The sequence below is a fragment of the Aphelocoma coerulescens genome, chromosome 2, assembly GCF_041296385.1.
Source record: "Aphelocoma coerulescens isolate FSJ_1873_10779 chromosome 2, UR_Acoe_1.0, whole genome shotgun sequence".
Classification (NCBI taxonomy): domain Eukaryota; kingdom Metazoa; phylum Chordata; class Aves; order Passeriformes; family Corvidae; genus Aphelocoma; species Aphelocoma coerulescens.
In genome coordinates, this window is record NC_091015.1 from 92,009,778 (window position 1) to 92,032,374 (window position 22,597).

Genomic DNA, 22,597 nt, shown 5'->3' on the forward strand with positions numbered 1-22,597 from the left:
AAATGGATAATGAAAACTTGATGAGTAATAGTGTGTGTTACAGAATATCCAGCAATACCTCCCCTTTCTTGAATTTGGCACTGAGAAAAAGACAAAGATAATGAACTCCATTTTTTTCTCCTGGAATGTCGCATACTTATACCTCATGTCTCTGTGAAGTCTAGAAACCAGGGACTGCAAGCAAATGTTCACTGGGGAGGAGAAAGCCTCTGAAAGGAGAAAGTGTTTAATATTCTATCAAAGATGACTTTATGTAAAAGAACAAATGCTACCTGATGCTTTTCTCTATTCTCTTAGTGAAAGCCAAGTTTGAGTATAAAGTGTTACACATAAAATTTTCAAAAGTTAATATTGTTCACGCATCTAATAATGTGCAATCTTCTTGTAAAAGGAATTACCAAAGTTGCCAATGCTTTTCTGTGAGCAAACCTCAGATACGATGTCTTAGATTTCAGCTGTGTCTATCAGAAACTGGAACATAGGTTTGCAAAACAAGAACAATATTCATAATAAGTTAATACTTTTTTAAAAGTGCATGTATGATCTGGATTCATTGGAACTATGTTTGCCTCTTCCTGTTAGCAGGAAAACCACCTCTTGGAGCTGTGAGCTTCTAGGAACAACAGCAGAATTAGATAAAGAATTCAGGTTGCCCAGCAAAAGCCAGTTGAGGAATACTGTAGTTGGGCAGACTTAACATTTCATTACCCAACTGACTTGTTTTTTGGTGTTACCTTGCCCATAGTGTTGCAGTGACTGTTTTTCCCTTTGGGAACCACTGGCCCAAAAAGCACTTTCCTTAACAAATTCTCGGTGAAAATCTTGAGAATCTCACTTCTAGTTGGATTTAAGCTCTAGGTGTTCTTTCTGTTCTCTGTGCAGGGAGGAGTTGATGTGGAAAGGTTTTCCCCTTCCCCCTGCACCAAAGCTGCTGTGAGAACTTGCTCCGTTTAAGGTTGACTGAGCTGATGCTCAGTTTGGTGTAAGGCTTGAGAGTTGCTGGGATTTTTAGCTGCTGTGCTTTTCCACTGTGTTAAACACGATCAGAAAGTTAAATTTTCTCCAGCAGGCATTAGAGCAATAGTGCCTGATTTGTTTTGCTGGAAGCAGCAGCACTTTTTAGCAAATCACTCATGCTGCTGGAAGTGGTCTCTAGCCCTACAAAGACCTTTGAGGTTTTGGATGTTTAGCCTGTACTGCTGCTTAACTAGCAGAAATTGGGTCTCCAAGTTTGCTTAGGTATGGCCTTGTGAAAGAGGAAAGCTTCAGGGAATTAAGGATGTGCTCTTGCTTCCCTTTGGTTTGCAGTCTGTGTCAGTGAAGCATTCACTCTGGTGTTTCACAGGCTATCCCGTAGAGGGTTTTTTTTCTGGATATTTACTTTTGGGGCATGTCTCATCAAGTACACTAGTATTTCATTCCTTTACTTGCTGAGTTGAATGCATTGCCACAGCCCCTGCATCAGCATAGAGCTCATGGTGCAACACAAACTTTTAGAGCTCAAAATTGGAAATTATAATTTTTTATCTTTTCTAACATCAATATTAGCAAAACTTGAAAGATCTCTGCTGCTACGAAGGCCTAATATTGTTTTCAATCATCGTGAAGCTGTGGTGAACTATCCAAACAGCTTATGCAGGGCTGCTTGGCAGTGTTGCTTAGTAACATCATCCTATTGCTGAGGCACTCAGCCCTCAGTCAAAGTGGCTAGTGAGCAGGAAAGTTAGGAGCAGTGATTTGTATCACCAGATAGCAGTATCTGCTCCCATTTGGGCATGGGTCTTCTTTTCCCTTTTTTTGTAAAATTGGCAGGGTTGGGGGGCATGGAAGAGGCAGACCTTAAGAGACGAGAGTGAAAAAAACCCAAACAAACACAGAGTAACACCCAATATGATCATTTACTAAATGGTATAAAAAAAGAAATCTATCATTTCCTTCCCTGCTGAAGGCAAGTTGTTGATGTATGGTAGTGGTTGGTTTGGGGCAGTTTCTGTTTTACGTTTTTTCTTCACTGACAGTACCCTAGATCAGAAAAGAAATAGGAATTATCTCCCTGAACTTGTCTGTCACATTTAATCTGCTGTTTCTTCCTGGCTATCTTTGCCTCTTATATCTTTGCTCCCAGTCAAACTTTCCTTTTCCGCTAGCAATTTATTTTTGATAGACTTTTAAGCAGGTAAATGCTTTTCAACAAAACGAGGGCAATGGCAGAAAGAAGAAAATGCTTGGGAGGAGGTACAAATTAATGGTGTGATTTTTCTGTTTTCCCTAGATTTTTAGAATTATAATAACTGATACAATGCTTTGCAGTAAAGTCATACTGCATGACTAAAATCATAGACAACTTAAAAAATACTTTTACCTTTATTTTTCTTTTAAATTTGCTTAGAAATGGAATGTATGCCAGTATTTGGTTAAAAAATAGTTTAAATAGGATAAAAATTATGTAGGTATTTCTTACAAGACATAAGCTTTATTGAATGATTTTTGAAGTTATTTTGGGGCCTGTTTATTACACTTATAAAAGTGTAATCCCTTTTTTTCCTCCTTCTTGCCTGTATTTTTAGCACTGATGTGAAGAATGCTGGCCCTAGTTCAGATGCTGGTTTTGCGGTGTCCCTTAAGCAGCCAAAGCCAATCTGTTTTGAGGAGACTTTCCTAAGATACTTAATCTGGTTAATGGACAAGTTATGTCTAGTAAATTCCACAGTGTGAGCTGAACTGGCAGTATCCTGACGGTGACACTGCTAATAGGTTTGACAGTGCAGTGAGAGTTTGCAAGAAACACTCCAGACCGTGCATTGTATTGTACTTTAATCTTTTAAGTAGAAAACCTGAGGAAAAGCAGTCTTAAGGTACTGACAGGTGAGGCAAGGCTGTTCTTTCAGTTCTGGGGACTTGAATGTTGGGGCACAGATTTGTTTGGTGGTGAGCTCCTACAGTGTGGGCTGAGGATGCCGAAGTAGCGTATCCATGGGTTTTTTTCAGACACCTAGAGTTTGATACCAGTTGAAAGACATCATGTATTAGTCAGTTCACTGAGGGCATTATTTCTTTCTTTATCTGTACAAATAGTCCTGAGTCATAGAGAGAATGATGTCACGAGAATTGAAAAAGTGTAAAGACAGAAATGAGTTTTAATTCTTAGCTTTCATTAGTTAGTCTTTAATTCCCGTATTTCAGGAAAGAAAAACTTGATACATTTGTGTTTGTGTGTATGTAAAATCTAAACGGGTGAGAATCCTGTGTTTAAAAAAACCCTAAACCCAGTTAAAAAGAATTTACTACAGACTGCGTCCTGGCTCTAGTGACTGCAGATCCTGGTGTGCTAGGGGCCCAAGCTGATGTACCAAGGTGTGCATTAGCTGGTACTGCCATATGGCCTGTCATGTCTTACTGGCTAATTTAACCATCTGTCATGTCTTAACAATTTGTACTCACTTTCAGTAGGGTTAGAAGTGTTTTTTTCTCTTTGGTACAGTAATTTTCATCACACAGTGCTGTTACATTCCCCTTATCTGAGTTTTATTAGTTTTATTTATGGTTGTATTACTTGTAGATAATATTTTCCTTTTCCAATGTTATGACTAGAAGATGCATACATTCAGGCAGGCATTTTGGACATGTTTCTGCATAAATTTCTGGCACTAAACAAAGTCAGTATCAAAACGTGAGCTGTGAACATTTGACTCCTCCTCCTGTTCACTTCTAAGTCTGCACTTGTGTTCCCGTCAATTTCTTTACTATGTAAATTAAAACAGGTTAGTATCTGTAAAACAGGTTTCATTACATATGAGTTCAGAGTAAAAATCCCACTATTCATATGCTCTTTCTCACATGTTGCTTTTCAGAATTGCAATGAAGCTGTGACCTGATCTACTCTTTAATAAGGAGAGTAGCATTTCAGGACAAGCATCTAAGAGAAATTTATGTCAAAAAGGGTTTTCAGCCATGATGTACTTTTTAAATCAAAAACAACTTTCAGTCCTTTGAAAAGCATGCAACATACCAAAGCCACAGAATTCCTGTGATTCTCTTTTAGATTCTGTGCCTGCAGTCCCTTATCTCAATGATGAGCATATTGCAATTTTACCATTGTCTGGGGTTGGTTTGATTGTTTGTTTTTTTTAAAATAAACTTGTAGTCTAAGCAATGGTGTCATATTTAAAATTAAAAACTGATGCCGCCAGTTGTGGATCTTTAATCCTCCTTGTTAGAAAGATGGATCTTCTAAGTGTGAGGTGTTGTAGTGTGTTTAGTCTGATTTTGATACTTAGAGCCTCAAGTAGCCAGAGATCTGCTGTGTGTTGAAAGGTGAGGGGTTGCAACAAAGTTAAATTAATTAAATTTAAGGAAGTTGTTAACATGTAACTGAGGAGGAGTAATAGAATGGTCCTTGAACATTAGCTCATGTCTCCCTAATGATGTTCCTCCATCATATACATAAGGAAATTGCTTGACAGGACTCTTGATCAATGTATTTAATGATGGAGGATTTCTGAATGAGGGCTGAATGGTTTATCTGGTTAAATCTGAATGTTTGTTTTTTTTAACATGGAGATGATCACTTGTGTATTTCATGTTTCCAAGGAGCTCTTAAATCCTGGAGAGGAAGACAGTACTGTATGCTCTTGCTATTAGAGATGTTTAGAGCGTATCATGATTTTGTAGGGCTTCTTCTTAAGGCTGCAGCAAGGCAGGATGACAGGTTATAAAGGCTTTCACAAGGGGCACAAATAAAAACTGTTCAAGATGTAGGAAAGCATACGCAAAGTGATCCATTTTTTTTTCAGTAGTCTTAATGTCTTTAGTTTCTTGAAATGGCAAATGCTGCCAATATATTGGTTTACTTTATTGACATAAACTGTCAGAATAGCAGTGTCACTCAAACATGTCTGTTGTATTTATTCTCTTAACAGCCTGCACCAGCTCTGAAGAGCAATTAGGGATTATTTTATGTATTTCTCTCATGTTATGCTTCTCTGATTACAGTATCTTTCTTCCTGTGGAAAGTGAGACTGTCAAAAAAGAGCATTTTCCTAGGAAACAATTGTTTCCCTATACTACTGGGGAAGACGTCTAACTAACATGAAGAAATTTAGCTAGTAGGGTGGGCATTTTTCAAGTGTAAAGAGTGGAGATTGACTTTTTGTTCCAATTTGGTAGAACTGCGCTTTTCACGTGTTCTTTCTATTGCCCCTCTTGAATGTGGGAAGAGAGGAAATACCACGTGTAGGAATGTGTGTTTTCATCCTGAGGATTCTAGGTTATCATTGTTACCCTAATCCAGTTCACCTGGCTGGGGACTCATGTGAACCTGACCTCAGACTACTTCTAAATGCTCCACAGTGATGCAGAAGAAGGGGCATTCCACTTGCTTTCAGCTTTCAGTCTTGGAGCCTTCAGAAGACAGAGAAGACTCTCCTTACTGTATGCTTTTGTGCTTAATCAGTTTCTGTTCAAAAAAGTAAATTTAACAATTTTTTTTTCCTTATTTGGTGCCTTCTCACAGCTTTTTTTAGAGCTGTATAATCTATATACCTTCTGGTGGGATGCATCTCTGGCAATGCAATCAAATAATTTCAGTCTTTTGTTAAACAAGGTTGGACCGTTGGAGTAATTAATGAATGGATGGTTTCTTGAACCCCTGAATAATGGTTTTGTTCTTCTCAGTGGTTTTGGGTTGGTTTGGTTTGTTTTTTTTGGTTTTTTTTTTTTGATTGTTCTACTACCCCACTTCTTCACCACCATGATCATGAGAGTTCTGGATATTCTCAAGTGCTGGATACATCATCTGTAAATAACGACTTGCAGGACTGAAAGTTTAATAATGAATTTTCTTTGAACTTGAGCATAGACCTGTCTGTGAGCGGGCTTGAGGCCTGATGCTTCTCTGAAGGAAAAATAGCTTTGCTGTCAGGGTGGACTGGCCAGGGAGTGGAACTGAGTCCATTTTCAGAGTACGTAGGAGAAAGGTGTGTGGCCTTGATTCACATCACTGCTTTGATTTCAGGCAACCCAGAGAGGGGCCGTGCTATTAGTGGGGTGAAGGGATAGCAGCTGGTTAAGAAGAGGGTTTGGACAAGTGCAGTTCAGGGTAAGCCATGCATTCATGATCCCTCCAAGTTTAGGGAAACCACTTCTGAGGGTGCTGAGCTTCCTTAATGCGAGAGTGCTCGTGGGCCTTGGTAATCTTATGTTTTATTGCTTCTTAGTAGTACATTGATTGCTGCTTTTCCATTCTGACCTTGTTGCTTTTCCAGCCTCTGTGAGCTTCAGACAGCCTTAATTCAAGTATTTTCGAAGGCAGTGGTACAGATCAGCTTGCAGCTTGGACTAGGAAAGGATGTAGCTGTTTGCTGCTAACCCAGGATACTGGCAGGAGGCCTGTCACACCTCTCTCCTTCTCAGTGACATCAGTTCTTTGAGTTCACAGTTTTTGTTTTGATCAATTATCTCAACTGTCTCTCCAGTGCCTTCCAAAGCAGCAGACTATGATGGAGGGCTGAGTGTGTAGATGAGGTGGGATTCAGTTGTCTGAAATCCATAAGTTACCTGTGTGACCTTTCATGGATGTAACTCTTGGTATAACAGCTACTAGTTGATTGCTGATTTTAATATTTAAATAAAATATGCAATAAAAACCTGTTGCTCCTCAGTTGAGACTTGAATAAATTAATACATAGAAAAACTTCTAAGAGCAACTGAAAAGAAATTTTAACTTAAATCACTTGCTGTTGTATTTTTTTAAATATCAACTTAATAGAAACATTAAAATTTATGATGGGGTTACATCTTTCTATAAATCTTCTGATTTATTGTCTTTTAAACTAGATTTAAGAACCTTAAAGGGTGGTAGTATTTTGTGTTTAAATATTGATATCTGATAATTTGGAAAGAGTGTAGTAAAATTGCATGTAGAAAAGTATCATTTTTGCTTGAAGCTAAAGGTGTTTAAGAGACATGCTTTAAAAATGGCCTCAATTTCTGAGATTCGAGAGTGGTTTTGTTTCTAAAATGAAAATATTTTAGTTACCTGTTGACATCTTCATTTTCTTGAAAGGTTAGAGGGTTTTAACTTCACAGTGTTTTAGCTCTTGAACTTTTGGGGGGATGTTCAGTCATAATGTTGTTACTCAGATACCTTCAAATTGTTTTTAGATTGCCACTTAACTGTTTTCAGTCAAATCAGTTTGGTTATGTGTTTTAGTCAAGAAGTTTCTCTGATTATACATGTGCTTACTGTTTAGTACAGTAGTGTTAGACTCTTAATTATATGCGTAGTTTGCAAATAAATCTCTGTTTAATATTAGCATAATAAACTAATATTAAGCTTCTATTTACACTAGTATCAGCACTTGCAGATGCAGAAATATTGGTAGAGTATGAAGGAAATTAAATTAAGCCCACCTCACCCAAAGATTACCATAGCAGTTTGAAAACATGTTGATATCTGGGTTATACTGCTACTGAGTTCAATGGGAAAAATCTTTTGGTTTACAGGAAGATGGATTAGGAAGAAAATCTATTGTTCAAAAACCACTGTTAACTCATATGTGGGCAAAAGAATTGTAGTGCTGCTAGAATGGGTTGTAATTCTTTATTCTGTAGCAAGCCTGGTTTGTTGATTCTCTGTTGAATGTCTGAAATCTTCTCTTTTTTTCTGTTTTTTTTTCTTCTGAATACAGATTGAATCAAGTATGCATTGAAATTTGGACATAATCACAACAGGCTGTTTTTCAGGCAACTCTGAAGGATACTAGACCTTGGTGGGAGTAGTTCAGCTATTCTGAGAATCAGTCTCAAGAGTGCAGGACTAAAGAGCATTTTGAAAATGTAGACCATGAAGAATTTAATTCTGTAATAGTAATATCAACTTTCTGGATAATTGCTGTAGTTAGAGATAAAATATGTCTTCGGGATTCTTGGCAGACTTTCTAGTAAGGGGAGCAACAGAATTACTTTCAGCAGTGTGCTAATGGCAAGTCAGCCTGAAAAATGTTTGAAGGGAAAAATATGCAAATAGGGCATTCTACTGAAAACATGCATGAATGTTGAAAAATTCAGAAGAAAACACGATGGCACAAGCTGATTAGAAGAAGGAAAATGAATAAATTACTCTTTTCTCCAGATAATTTGTATTAAAGTTTAAGTAATGTTGTATCTGTGTATATTTCTCATTTCTATCCTATGTTGCTATCTCACCTTACTTCATGTCTGTGCCTTGCATTTTAAAAGTATTTAGTGTCTGGTTATGCAGCAAAACCACTGCCAACACAATGATTGTGGCAGAGGCTTTCAGCAGGAATGGCTACACCCATGGTCTGAGCGGTTCCACTGGCTTAGCTTGTACATCACCTACATCCAGGATTTCAGCCTCACAGAACAAGCAGCAGGGGCTGTAACACTTGTATCTTTGATTGCTTTTCTAAACATTTAAGTAGTGTGTTACTACTTTGTGACATTTGCCAAGTGTTACTTGCATATTTATTGCCTACTTACTTTATTCTTACCTTCAAAATGTGTGATGTTGGCATGGCATCCCTGTGACTCTCCTTGCCAATCTTGATAACAGACCACAGAGCTGAAGTACCTAAGTGGCAAAAGTATTGAAGTGACAACTTCAATCACAGCTGGAAGTATACAAATCTCTTTTTTCAAATGTTCCAATAGAAACTAATAGTACAGTAAGAAAATGTTTTAATAAAATCCCGTTTGATCTTGTTATTTACCGAAAGAAAAGAAATAAGCTGTATCCTTAAAATAGTTTTTTCAGGAGGCGTGTTTAATTTATTCACCCTCAGAGGATATTTAAATTGTAGAAAGTCTTAGCAACTTGATTTTTTGGGAAGTGTTGAAGACAAAATGTTGATCAGGCACAACCATTCTATTGCACTTCAGTGAAGCAACCGAAAGATCAGCCTTCATGTAAAACTACATCCATTCATCAACTCCAGCTTACTTCATTTGTAGATCTTCAGATATGAGTGTAACATGTGAAACTTGTTCTGTCTGCTGCTGCTCTTTTCTCCCCAACCTTCCTACCTCTCTCAGTCTTGGACCCGTTTAGCTGAGGACATTCCTGGGTTGCACAGCTTTTGCCTTTTTTTGTTTGTTTGAGGTTTTTGGTGGGGGGAGGAGGGATTGGTTTGGGTTTAGTTTGGGTTTAGATTGGGTTTGGGATTTTTGGGGGAGGCGGGTGGGGTATTTTTTCTTTTTTTTGAGAGGAGGAGGTGGGTTCTTTGGTCTCTGTTTAAGAAGAGATGATAATCATGATATCTATCTCGCCAAAATACGTATTTTCCTTGGAAGAAATGAGATTTTGATGTAGATGCAGGCAGCTGGATGATGCAGCTAAAGTGATTAACTGGACCTGTTGCTGCGCTTGTTTGCTATTTGTATTTGCATGTTGAAAACACTTACTACTTAGTTTTGTTTGGGAATTTTTTTTGTGTTTAAGTGCTACTTTCAAGTAAAATTTTAATAGTCAGATCCTGCATTTGTCCCTTGTTTTCTCTCTTTTAAATGTCTCTTTTAAATCTGTTTGCAGCTGGGTCTCGGGCATCTTACAGCAGCCAGCACAGCCACCTTGGCTCCGAGTTAAGGGCACTGCAGTCTCCAGAACACCATATAGATCCTATTTACGAAGACAGAGTTTATCAGAAGCCCCCTATGAGGAGTCTCAGCCAGAGTCAGGGGGACCCTCTGCAACCAGCACACACAGGCACATATCGCACTAGTACAGGTAGGTGGATGTAACCTGCATGACTGTCTTCTTGAGATATGTAACTTACTCTCTGGTACTAACTCTTCTTCTCTTTCTGATATGCTTAACCAAATGTATTCTGTGCATGCCAGTCAAATAAAATACCTTTTGCAGATGGCAGCTATCAATAGAACCCCAAATACATGCACAAAATAGAGAAATACTTAATGTTGTGCTGCATGTACAGTAGGTTAAGCTAATTTGGGGAGGGGGCTTACTCATGAGGAGACAGAAAAGACTTCTGTTAATCTGGTGTATTGTCTTGGAGAAAGATCTGTTGTCTCTGAAGAAATTGCTAGGATTTTTTTTTTTTTACTAAGGTATTTTTTGTGTTGCAAATGGACTGCAGAGTTCCTGCCACATGAAGCAAAGTGATCACTTGCTTTCAAAGTAAATCATAAGTAAATGTTCTTCCTCTCTCCCACAGATGTATGCTTTGGTATAGGTACACAGACATAAAATTGAACTATAACATAGGAAAAAACTGTTAGCATCACTGGTTTATCCATAAATAATAATGATTATCCCTGAAATGCATTGGTGTACAAGTCTTACTTGCAAAATGTCCTCTCAACCAAATGAAATACAGCTGTGGAATTTGTTGGAACCCACAAATAGATCAAAAATCAACAGGGATATTTATGGTATTTAATGCACAAAATAATTAGAGTATATAAATGCTGCAGCCAAAATAGCCTAAAGCAGATGTAGAAGAAACTTGCCTTAGGAATTGTAAGTATTTCTGGTGTTTCATCTTTACTCTGTTGATCAAAGAGGGAAGATTATGTCCATTTTTACTCCTATTTTCATCGGGGAAACGTTAAGTGCACTTTTCAGAGCAAGATACTGTGCTTTCTTTTAAAACAATTTTTTAAACTTCTTTTAAAAACCCATTTCTCCAAGGGAAAAGCTGGCAGTTTTTGTGTGTCTTACTGCCTTATGCAAATTTTGGGTGTTCAGAATACTAGAGGAAATCTTTAAAAGGAAATTTAGCCAGAGAATTATCTAGCAAAATACCTCTAACAGCTTTATGCTTTTTTGAAGAGCACCATTGCACCATTTTCCTCCTGTTAAAGAAACTACCATAGTCCTATGTTTTGTGTAGAGTCACACATGTATATGAGGAAAAACTAGTATTCTTTGTATGAAGGGGACAAAACCTCTGCCTACAGCAGTGAGCAGTGAAAGCAGTGGTAGCGATTGAAACTACTGTTTCTATTGAACTTAAAGCCTCCTGTTCCACTTGTGGCCACCTCATATTGCATATATGATGCTCTCTTTCTCTGGCATGCCTTGAAGAGGGTTTCTTGTTTTGCTTGCAAAATATCCCTTGGTTGTCTGTGCTGAAGTGGCAGGCTGTCTTGTGACTGTACTGTTCACAACACCTCTCTAAGGAAGGAAACCTAGTCAACACAGATAACAATTACAGTGAATTAAACTGAGACACAGTATGTTAGTTGGTTACACATGAAGGTGGGTTTTCAGAAGGAAAGAGAAAAAACTGTAAAAAACCCACGGTGAGGTGGGTAGAAGAAACATGTCCTGTGAAGGTGCGTTTTGTTTTGCTGCTTGGGATATGGATTTGAACATTGCTGCAGGCTCACTCTGAAGAAAGACCCCGTCAGTCCAGCTTTGTGTTGGGTTGATCCTCCCTTGCCTTCCCCCTTGCACCCCTATTATCAGGGTCAGGGGAGATGAAAGCAGATGGATGTGTGCCAGGCCAATCACTCTGTTGCTCTCTTGGTAGCTGTCAGCTGCAGATGCTGTCAGCCTTTCACACAGCTGGGCTGAAGAGCTGTCAGCACTCAGAGGGAATTTTGATCTGGATTGGATCAGCTCTCAGACTCCTGCCTCTGGCACATATACCAATAGGAACGTATCCTTTCTGAGGGAGACCATACAATTTATTTCAAATTAACAGAAAGGAGGGAAAGGAGTTCAAGTGAAGTTTGCACATATTTTTTCTCCTTTACTGGGTTTTCTTAAGTGTTTTTTTTGGTTGGTTGGTTTTTTTGTGTTGCAGTGGGGTCTCCTGCAACCTGCATTAGACAGCGAGGCCCATGGAAAGAAACAGGGAGAGATTCTTGATAGAAGTTTCAGAGATCTTTATTCTCCAGCCACCTGGCCGAGGGACTGCTGAAGAACTGAGCAATCATGGGACAGCCAGGGTCCTCCCCACACAGGGGAACACAAAACAACCAAAGGGGAACAGGATTAGGGTACATGTGACCAGGGAGCAGGGAGACCCTGTGCCTAGGCCGTGCCTCTACCCCAGGGTCCCCTCTCCCAGGACCCCATGGCAGGGGGGAGGAACCCCAACATTTTTGTTTGTGTTTTTTTTTTTTTTATTTTAGGACTAGATTGCTATTTGGTGTAAGATATGAGGGGTGTAGATAACTGTGTACTTCATGAAGATACGTGCCAAGGCTTCATGGCCTGTATATTCTGTGTGCATGAGTTATGGCAGAGTGGGGAACTTTCAGACTTTACTGCACTCCTTTGTCGACCATAGTTCACACCCTTTGTCTATCACAAAAATAGATTTATTCATGAAGATGTTGCATGCTTTTCCACATCTGACAGAAAAAAAAGGGAAGGCAAACTTAGTCTAAAGATGTTATCCAAAACCTGGATATTTTTTTCTCTGCAGCTAACACTGCCCATTGGAAATAAAAATTAAGTTAATTATACTTGCAAACCATTTACATTTTTTAGATTTTTGTGGGGGTTTTTTTGGTTGGTTGGGTTTTCTTTTAGTTTTGTTGTACTTTGTGGGCTTTTGGGAGATTTTTAATGGGTTTTTTGAGGTTTTTTGGTGTTGGTTTTTTTTTTGGTTGGTTGGTTGGTTTTGTTTGGGTTTTTTTGGTTTTGGTTTGGTTTGGGTTTTTGGGGGTTTGTTTGTTTGATTTTAAAGAATATTATTCCTGAATTTGAAAATTTTACTTATTTTGGAAAAGTAACCAAGAATAGTTACTTAACGTAGACATCACCTCTTTCTCTTTTGTGAGCCCTTAAATACCTACTACATTCAAAAATGTTTACACAACTAAGAATAAAGCCCTCTCACGAGTTTTTCATCTTCTAGGTGAATGAACCTTCAGTAAGCAAAATTCAATAAACTAAAATTTCTCTGTGGGGTAAACTAAATTAAGTCTTTTCTATATACTCACTGGTTTTTGGGTGATGTTTTGGTTTATAGTTTTTGTATTTGTATTTCACTTGAAAAAGAAATGCATGCTGATAGTTCTGCAGTACATACTGCAAAAGGTACAAAACATATCTGAACATCTCCCTTTACAGCTTTAGATAGGGGCAGGATGAATTCTTCATAGAATCACAGAATGGTTTGTGTAGGAAGAGACTTTAACGATTATCACATTCCATCTTCCCTGTCACTGGCAGGAAACCTTTCACTAGACCAGGTTACTCAGAGCCCCATCCCACCTGGTCTTGAGCACTTCCAGGGATGGGGAGTCCACAGCTCCTCTGGGCAACCTGTTGCAGTGCCTCACCACCCTCACAGTAAAGAATTTTTTCCTAATATCTTATCTAAACCTATCCTCTTGTAGTTTAAGTCTATTCCCCCTTGTCCTATCACTTAATGCTCTTGTGAAAAGTCACTCTCCAGCTCTTGTAGGCCCTCTTTAGGTACTGAAGGGGGCTCTAAGTTCTATCTGGAGCCTTCTCTTCTCCAGGCTGAACAACCCCAGCTCTCTGAGCCTGTCCTCACAGGAGAGGTGCTCCAGCCCTCTGATCATCTTGGTGGCCTCCTCTGGACTCGCTTCAACAGGTCCATGTCCTTCCTGTGCTGGGCCCCCAGAGCAGGATGCAGCACTGCAGGTGGGGTCTCAGCAGAGCAGAGCAGAGGGACAGACTCCCCTCCCTCCCCCTGCTGGCCACGCTGCTTTGGATGCAGCCCAGGACGTTTGTATTTCTGGACTGCAAGCACAAATTTCCATGTCATGTTGAGCTTTTCGTCCACAAACACTCCCAAGTTCGTCTCCCCAGGTCTAGTCTTGATCCATTCTCCTGCCAGACTGTACCTGCGGTGTAAATCATAACTGGGTGTGTTACTGTCATGCTGTCTAACCTAAAAATAATGTTTCAAATTTGACAGCAGTAGCTGTAAAACCTCTTTTGCTTGTTAAGCTTTTACTTAACAATCCCTTTTGGTCTTCAAAGAGTAATGCCTTCTCTCATATATAAGAAGTACCAGCCCAAACTTTTGCACTGAAAGTAGCAGTAAGTGTGAAATTCTACTTTTGAAATGGGAATCCTGAAAGGATATGCTTGGAGGGAGTACTCAGACACAATACAAAAAGCAAATTAATTTATTTCCTGAATAGCAACTTACAGCTTGTGTTTGTAACCCAGCTAAATAACACAAATAATTTTTGTTCAAGCAGGTTGGTTACTTATTTTCCTCATAAACCTAAAGGTCTTGAATTATTCATATAGTAGAGATAAGCTTATTTGATGGGATATTTACTTGAGCACTGGTGGAATTTGAGGAGGGCTGTTAATTAAGACGGAGGAAGGGTTGCCTTTCAGCCAGAGTGGCACACAGAATCAGTGATTGTTTGCTTATTTGCAGAAGTAGAATTTCAGATTAGAGGTTTAATCTATAGTTTTTGACATTTAATCCACATCAAACATGAAACCAGGCAAAACAGGCAAAATCACACTATTTTGCAAGCCTGGGATTTCTGTAGCTGCCTTGAAGACAAAGCATCCTCACTGCTCTGATTCTGGGCTGTCGGTGCTGACCTGCAGCTCAGGAACACTGCTTTGGCAGCTGTGGAGTCTGAGTGAACAGTTGTCATCACATGCTTCTATTGTGATCCCTCAGAGAAACAGATGAGCCCTCTTCTTTAAAATGATGTAATTTCCAGATAAAGTTTGTAAAAGCCTTGGAAGAGTGCTGTCCCCAGTGGTCTGGGAGGGAGGGATGAGAAATGGGAGAGCTGTGCTTGTTCTGAACTCTCTGAACAGAGACTTATCAGATAAGTGTTGCTGCTTAAAGCACTGGTGCAGCTGGTGAGCTGTGAACATTTAGATCTTAAAACCTGCAGAGTACTTATGATTTAAGAGCACTCATTGGTTTCAGGGGCTGCAGGAGAATATTTTTGACCCCAACTGTGCACAAGTGACAAGGATGAACCAGCAATTGCACCGGAGGAATGAACCTGCCCTCCTCAGCTTTGTGAAGGATATGTGCATCTCACTGGCATCAGGGGAACCCTGGCAGCCATGATGAAAGCTTAGAGATTCTCTCAGGATGCACTAGCTGAGAATGGTCTCTGTCTCAGTCCCCTGAAGGTCACCATGGGGAAGGCAGAGTGATGCAATTCAGTCATACTTGAATGGAATTCAAAGTCCAGCAGCTTTATGTGGTTACGCGACCACTTGGTGCTCGTTGCAGTGCTGGGTGCACGGAGCTGAGCAGCCTCCTTGATGAGGACAGGGCATGCAAGGTGCTGCAAAGACCCTTCTGAGAGCATTAGGAGAATGAGGAGTAGTGTCTGTGATTGATACTGCTGAAATTCAAGAGAGGCCTGAAAGGAAGGATTTATTGAAAGAAAGTTGGACAGTAGTAGGGTAGGCAGTAAAAGTTTGTATTTTCTCTGAAGAGTCGCTTAGTGTGGGATTTGAAGGGATTATGAGGCATGCTCTTGCAATGGGTTACCTATCAGGGAAGGTGTTTATGGCAGGTGCACTCCTGCAGCACTTCTTGTGCTTCCTTCAAAGCTGCCTGATGTCCTGTGCATGCAGGCAGTTGCCAGGCTGCCCTCAGGCTTCTCTGATGGCCTCCATTCTTTCAGGCAATTCCCTGAGATTCCTCCCACTGATGCTTAGGTGGTTCCAGCAGTGTACCAGCACCTCTAAAACTGTCTGTTACCAAAAGCTGTGCTGCCACAGGCTGCACCACTTCCTGGGCACCATGGCAGAGACTACCGATCCAAGAGAAGAGGCCTGTGGAATTTGTGGTGGCAGGTGCAAAACAGAAACATGCCTATTTGCAAGCTGGCTTTCTGTGTGGAGGGAGAATGCTGACAGGAGAGCTGTGGACAGCCAAGGCAGCTGCTTTTCAAAGGAAAGAGTTATCTGTTGCTCCTGGCTATTTGCCCATGGCAGGGAAAAACACAATATTTCATTGTCCTGTGATGTGGCTCAGGAAAAACTGCCCAAGGTGAGAATTGCCATTGTGTATCTGGACAGATGATCATGTCCTCTTCTCTGCCTTCCATCCCACTCCTGCCTCATGCTTCATTTGCTGAAGGAAGAGTCTGCACCGAGGGATGCCTTATCTCAAGTGCTGCTCCTGGTAATGTCGCCTTTCTCCTGTAAAGGCGTGTCTTGCTTTAGTAGGGTAGAAGCAGTGTTTGCTTCTGGAGTCCAGTCTTTCTTCTTGGACTAGATACTGCTGCAGGGATGGGAAGAGGACCCAGGTGGCAGTGGCAGTGTTTGCTGCTTCATGTCTGCTGCACTTGGCCTGGGCTTTTGCTGTCCTAGAGTTTAAGCAGTGTCCAAGGAGAAAGTGTACAAGAAAACTTGGTCCTTCTTTTGTCACTGGGCTGGTGGCTTTCTCATAAGCTGCCTCCTTGTTCTGTCTGATGAGGTGTCTGTGGTGAGGAGCATGTCTCTATTCATGACCTAAAGGAGAAGTAGAGAGGGAGAAGCCAATTCCCCATTTCTTTCTGCCCCAGGCAGGAACAGCCCATACAAAACTGATTGTACTCTTAGTTTGGGTTTGTTTTGTTGCAGGGAGGAGAGGTTGCTAGTTTTGTTTCTTGGGGTATTTAAATGGCTCTGATCTCCCTCCTCCTCCTCCTCTTCTCATTTGCTTTGCTCAAGTGAAGCAGGGCAGTCCAGGTTCTCAGAGCCAGGTTCTAATGTCATTTGCCCCTGCTCCCTGGGGGCCCCTTCCCTATAGGAAAGGCCTAACTTCTTCAAACTTCCGTCTCACTGACCTGGTAGACAGAAGTCTGGCGTTGTGGAGCAGCTTCTGGAAAGCTGCACTAGCCACCATGTCCTTGCCTCTGCCCTGCCTTCCCTCTGCAGCCAGCACAGTGGGGCAGAGACCTTGCCTCGTGCCAGGAGGGAGTGCTGCTCTCCTGCCCGATAGCCCTGCCTTGCCACTAAGGGAGCCAGCAGTCTGTGGGAACAGTAATTGCTGAGTAGGTCCAAGGACTTTTTTTAACAGTTTTTTACAGCAAGGATGGAGAAGGATGTTGCATGGGCTGCTTAATGCTGCTTTGAAATACCCAAGGACTTGATTTGCTCCATGTTTTTTGTGTTGGTTGGTCCAGCTTAGCCTTTCTTTGATTCTCAACATTTTGTCATGTCTCTTACCTCCTTTGTTGTCCTGTACAAAAGGAGAATGAGGCTACAAAGGATGCATGAATTGAGCCAAAGTGCATCACCTTGACAAGACTGTAAATATTTGTCTTGGTATGTAATAAAGTAGTGGATATAGTTGATATTTTTAGAAGTCATTATTTCAATGTGAAGATTTTTTTCGTATTGTGAAGCAATTTTCCAGTACTCAGAAATTCGATATATGAAAAATTTAGATGTCTGAATCCTTCAGAGTGATTGACTCTTCTTTCAAGAATAATTAAGCTACTTTATTGTAGTTGTGTGTATCAAAAACTGATAGTGTTTTTCTGTGTGCTTTTACAGATAAACTGTTCTTGAACCATTTTTAAGGTTTTAAATCTTCATCTTTTGACCTTCTAAATTTGTTGGTTTTTTTTAATGGTTATGAAATAGTTTAAAACAGAATGATAAAATCATAGAATAGATTGGTTTGGAAGGGACCTCCAAAGATCATGTAGTCCAACCCCTCTGGAATAGTTAGGGACATCTTCAACCAGACCACATTGCTCAGAGCCCTGTCCAACCTGACCTTGCATGTCTCCAGGGATGGGGCATCTACCACCTCTCTGGGAAACCTGTTCCATTTGCTCCTCACCACTTTCACTGTGAAAAAAAAAGGTCTTCCTTCTATCTAGCCTCTCTCAGTTTAAAACCATTGCCTCTTGTGCTCTTGCAACAACCCCACTAAAAAGTCCCTCTCCAGCTTTCTTTCAGGCCCCCTTCAAGTACACTTTCAAGTCTCCCTAAAGCTTTCTCTTTTCCAAGCTGAACAACTGCAACTCTCTCAGTCTTCCATCACAGGAGAGGTGCTCCAGCCCTCTGACCACCTCTGTGGCCCTCCTCTGGACCAGCTTTAACATGTCTATGTCTTCCTTGTGCTGAGCCCCAAGTCCGTCTTGGCAAGGCTGCTCTCAATTCCTTCATCTCCCAACCTGTATTCATACCAGGGGTTTTCTGCACCTTGCATTTGATACTCAAATTCAGATGATATCGCAAACAAATATGAGTGGTGTTTTTTTAAACTTTACTTGGAGACATATCTTTTTGATAGCCCCTTGGTAACTTGTTTGTTATTAGCTGTTGCAAATCACTGAAGCTGTCTTATGATTTACACATGCTGAAGAAAATTTAGAAAATGAACACAGCATGAAATAAAATGAGACTATGTAAAATGACATTGAGGGACTACAATTTTAACGTCATGACGAATCACATACAGAGGGCTTAGTTCACAGTTTTCTGCACACAAAAGGTGTGCAAACGTAACTTCAGCTTTGGGACTCACAAGCTTGAGTCTGGTCCTTGCATATCACCAATGGCAGTTTCCAAAGGGCACTTTATAGCCCAGTTAAGGGACAGTTATCCTTTCTCAGGTTGTGTTACGTGTAGCTTTTCAGCATGGAACTGGAATTTGATTAGCCAGATGTATCACTTGTAATTCCATAGACTTCAGATTAATGAATAAAAGGAATCTCAAGGGGTTTAGAGGAAAAAAAAATCCTGTATACATGCAGTTAGATGTTGTCAGGTTCTTACAAGGAACACCAATGAGTACATTGGTATAGTAATTAATTTCAGAATGCCATCTAGGTGTTAATGAAAAGTTACCTGTTACATGTTCTTTCCTGTATTACAAGTATTTGATTTAAAAGAAAAAGGGAACATTGTTTTCAAATATATTTTTCTTTATTTGTCTCTAAAATTGTCAGTTATGGGGAAAAGGATAAGCAACACAAAAATTAGCTTTCACTTGCCCCATTTGGATTAAACCCTTTGTCCTTTCTCAAATCTGTATTTAATTTTTTTATTCTTCCTGATTTAAAAGAGTTAGGTTATAAATACCAAATATTTCTTCTTTCTGCTTAGGTGGTGGCTTTTTTCTGGTTGGGGGACAGGTTGTTTTGTTTTGTCACAAGCTGATGTGCTGTGCATAGATGTGCTGTGATGGCACAGCTGCAGATTAATTGAGGATCATGCTGATAAATCACACAGCATGGAGTTCTAGCTATAGGACATAATGTTTTCAGAGAAATTAAAAAGAAAAATTATTCCTACGGCTGCATCTCTTTCAGTTTGGTAATGTTGTGATAATAGACCTGTATTCCTAACTGACATCCACTTGATAACATTGTTTTGGGAGAGAGAATTATAGGAAGCAAGCGGGGAGCAAATCTTCAGTACAAACTAAATTGAGCAGAAAATACCTTAGTAATCTGTATAAAGAATAACAAATCACCTCAAAGCAACACAAAGTCATAATCCCATTTCATTTGACAGATCTCGGTTCTCTCATATAGTCTTACCTGTGTTACAGTCTTGCGTATGTGTCTTTAGGTGATTTTTTCCTGAAAAGTGTAATTTTCTCTGAGAAAGAATTTTCTGTTTTATTTCCTTCCTGTTAAAATTTTGGCAGGGGAATAACAAAATACGCTGCTTTCAACTTCAGCAGTATCCTGTGGACAGGAATGGAGAGGGAGGTGGCCAGAGGTTAAAACTCTGCAGAATCACCTTTGTAATCTGAAAGCAATATCCCCCTTACAGTGCAGAAGAATTTCTCCAAATAAGATAGTTGTAGTTTCAAAGTACTGAGCCCGTGATTGGGCTCCGTAGAGGAAATGCACTCATATGAAGACAGACAAGATTTTTCCACTCAGAATTAGAAACCTTTTAGAATGAAAGGTTGGTATCCATGACCTCTTTCCTCTGTCCCGTGAGCACAATACCTCCAGAGGCTGGTATTTTGTTCTATGTATTCTCTAATGCTTCTGTTTCCCCTTTTTAATAGAAAAATGACTTGTAACATGTCTGAGCATTTCTCAGGTGCCCCTTGACTTTTGCCATCTATTGAGGGAGAGCTGTGATTATAAATTCTTGCTCAGGGGAGTATATACCTTGTAAATCTTATCTGCCTCTGCTGAGAAAATACAGTGTTTGTGCCAGAAACTGTAGGTGTATTTGTCATCTGTTTACTGTGCAGGTGTAGTCTCTGTTTAAAGACTCATCGCATAAGATTTAGTGATGCAGGACATCCATTCCCATTTATGTACTTTGGTGTTGCATAGAAATGCAAGGTTGTCATTCAGGAAATAAAAACTCAATTCAAACACCTTTCATAAATCTCATTCTTGTAAATCTTTGCTGAACAAAAACACTGCTGTGCCTGAGGTGACTACCCAATAAAGTCTTTAAGATGACTAAATCTTTTATTAGAGGATCATTTATATTTAAAGCACTGTTAAAAATTACCAGCACATTATTTATTTTTTTTTACTCAAGATGTACTCTTTTTTTTTTTCTTTTTAATATAAGACTAGCTACTTTTAGAACTATTCCTTTGTCATCATTTCAGCAGTTTACATGTCATTTTTATGATAGTAGTTTTTTCTTAAATGTGTCAAACAACTTTTAAACTATCATTTGCAGAAGCTAGGTTAATGTTCCAGGTGAATGTATCGCATTCTCTGGAACTGGAACACAAATGTGATTACCTTAATGACAAAACAACTATTCCAGAGTAGAAACAACTAATTAAAATAGCTGAAGTTTAGTAAGGTGTTCTAAGAAATACCATTTGGTAGCCACTTTTCTGCCTAGGATTGTAGTGCCCTAAATAAGAAAGAGTCAAAATCTGAAGGAGAAGATATCCGTGTGCTTGATGGCTGTGGCATGATGCAGTGCAGTCTGTTAATCTGTTATTGTCTCATACTATTTATATATCTTTTTATATATTAACTGTGACTTCTGTCCATGTGTTCAGTTTTATGCTGGCCAGATGGACAGGAAACTTCAGAAATTTCAAGAGAAGGTTGTTTTAGGAGTGAAAGCAGAAATTTAGTTGCAGTAGGCTCATCTATGTGCAGCAGTGTGGTCTGTGTGGATTTGCTGTGATTGGGTCATTTTGTCCCACGCACAGAATGTGAAATCATGTAGTACTGCAAAGAGGAGGTAGGTGATGTGTATGTCTCATAAAATGCCATTGCTCAGGGTTGAATTTTATCTCTAGTCAGGAATTTCCCATGATGAATTTAAGTACGTCAAATTCTGAGAGGGCAGTTGTTGATTTCTCTGCTTAAATGCTCATGTAACAAATTAATTAAACCACATTCTTCCTAAACTGAGGGATGCAGCTCAGAGAGAGAAGGCATAATCTGAGAAAAGATCTTGGCAATAACATCTTTAGCAGCCAAAGTTGGCATCTGATTATCACATTATGTGTACGCACCATTTTTTACGTGGAGCAGCATCACTGCAACATGGTAGAAGCTGAGCCTGAGAATGAAAGTTGCATATATTAGTGAGATTAAAATCTGGCAGATTTGAAATGCAGTCAGTTCCTGGAGGTGGAAAGGAGTATTATATTTCTTAATACTGATAACTTGAAAAATGAGGCTTCTCCTCTGTTTGGTTGTAAAAAAGGAAGGAAGTCATTCCAGCTTTGAGTTGGAAATCTGAAAAAATTGAAAATATATAGTTGCAATTCTAATATCTGTGTAAAGTCCTGGTGTCCTGTTGGACTATGTGGATTTTTAAATGGTTCTTTAGCTATGTATGCTTTTGAGATACAGCCTTTGAGATAGAGGCTGTGTTACTGTGTTGGACACCCTGTAACTCTGGAACCTCATGGTGGAGTATGACTGGAGGGAAGGATATAGATTGGAGAAGGTTATGGGTGTGGAGATGTGAGACTGGGCACAGCAGTGAAGCCTGTGACAAACCTGGCTGTGGAAGAGCCTGCATTCAAGTTTTGACTTCAGGTTTCACTGACATCTCATTGAGCACTGTTGCCAGATAAGCTTGGACAGGAACTCACTCAGCCACTGTATCTATTAAACTGAAATACAAGTTTCTAAGATACAAATTCTGTCACCATTGCTGCTCACTGAAATATTCATCTACCTGTTTCTGCACTAAAATTTGCTTAGAGGTACAAAAATCTTAATAGATTGCTTCATTCATAAGGTCATTTGCTTCCATTGCCAAACCTGCTGGAACCAGGTGATTTCAGATTGACACCAGCTAATTGCCTAATGAAGCCATAAGTGAAATAATTAGTGGTAAAGAAATGCCAAGTCTAAATTGGTGATTAAGAAAATACGGCCTTATGCTGAGGGTTAGGCAGTGGCAGTTATACAACTTCCCCCAATAAAAAAAAAAGGAATCTAAGACACAATGTGAGAATGTGCAAACTCAAGTGGAACAATATAGACAAAAGCCTTCAAAGTGACCAGGTAACAGCTGTAATGTAAATAGAGGAGTAGCTCAGAAACCAAGGAAGCAGTATTTTCTTTGACTGACTGTTTCTGCATTATAGAAAAACATCAGTTTCTAAGCAAAGGAATGCCTTATTGTTACAATTAGTGTTAGATCTAAGAATACTCCTAGGAAATGGAACTGAAAGGATACCTCAGTGCAGCAGCAAGTTCAGTTCTTCAGTCTTCAAAGATTGTCAGT

General features: G+C 39.7%; 1 protein-coding gene across 2 annotated transcripts in view; it reads left to right on the forward strand.

The window, feature by feature from the left end:
• The window catches only part of CTNND2 (catenin delta 2), a 658,514-nt gene that overhangs the window by 390,237 nt on the left and 245,680 nt on the right, over nt 1-22,597 (forward strand). For both annotated transcript variants that reach the window (XM_069004021.1, XM_069004022.1), the window contains one exon: nt 9,551-9,745. In XM_069004021.1, the coding sequence (XP_068860122.1) occupies nt 9,551-9,745 (195 nt within the window). The remainder of the gene's footprint in view (nt 1-9,550; nt 9,746-22,597) is intronic.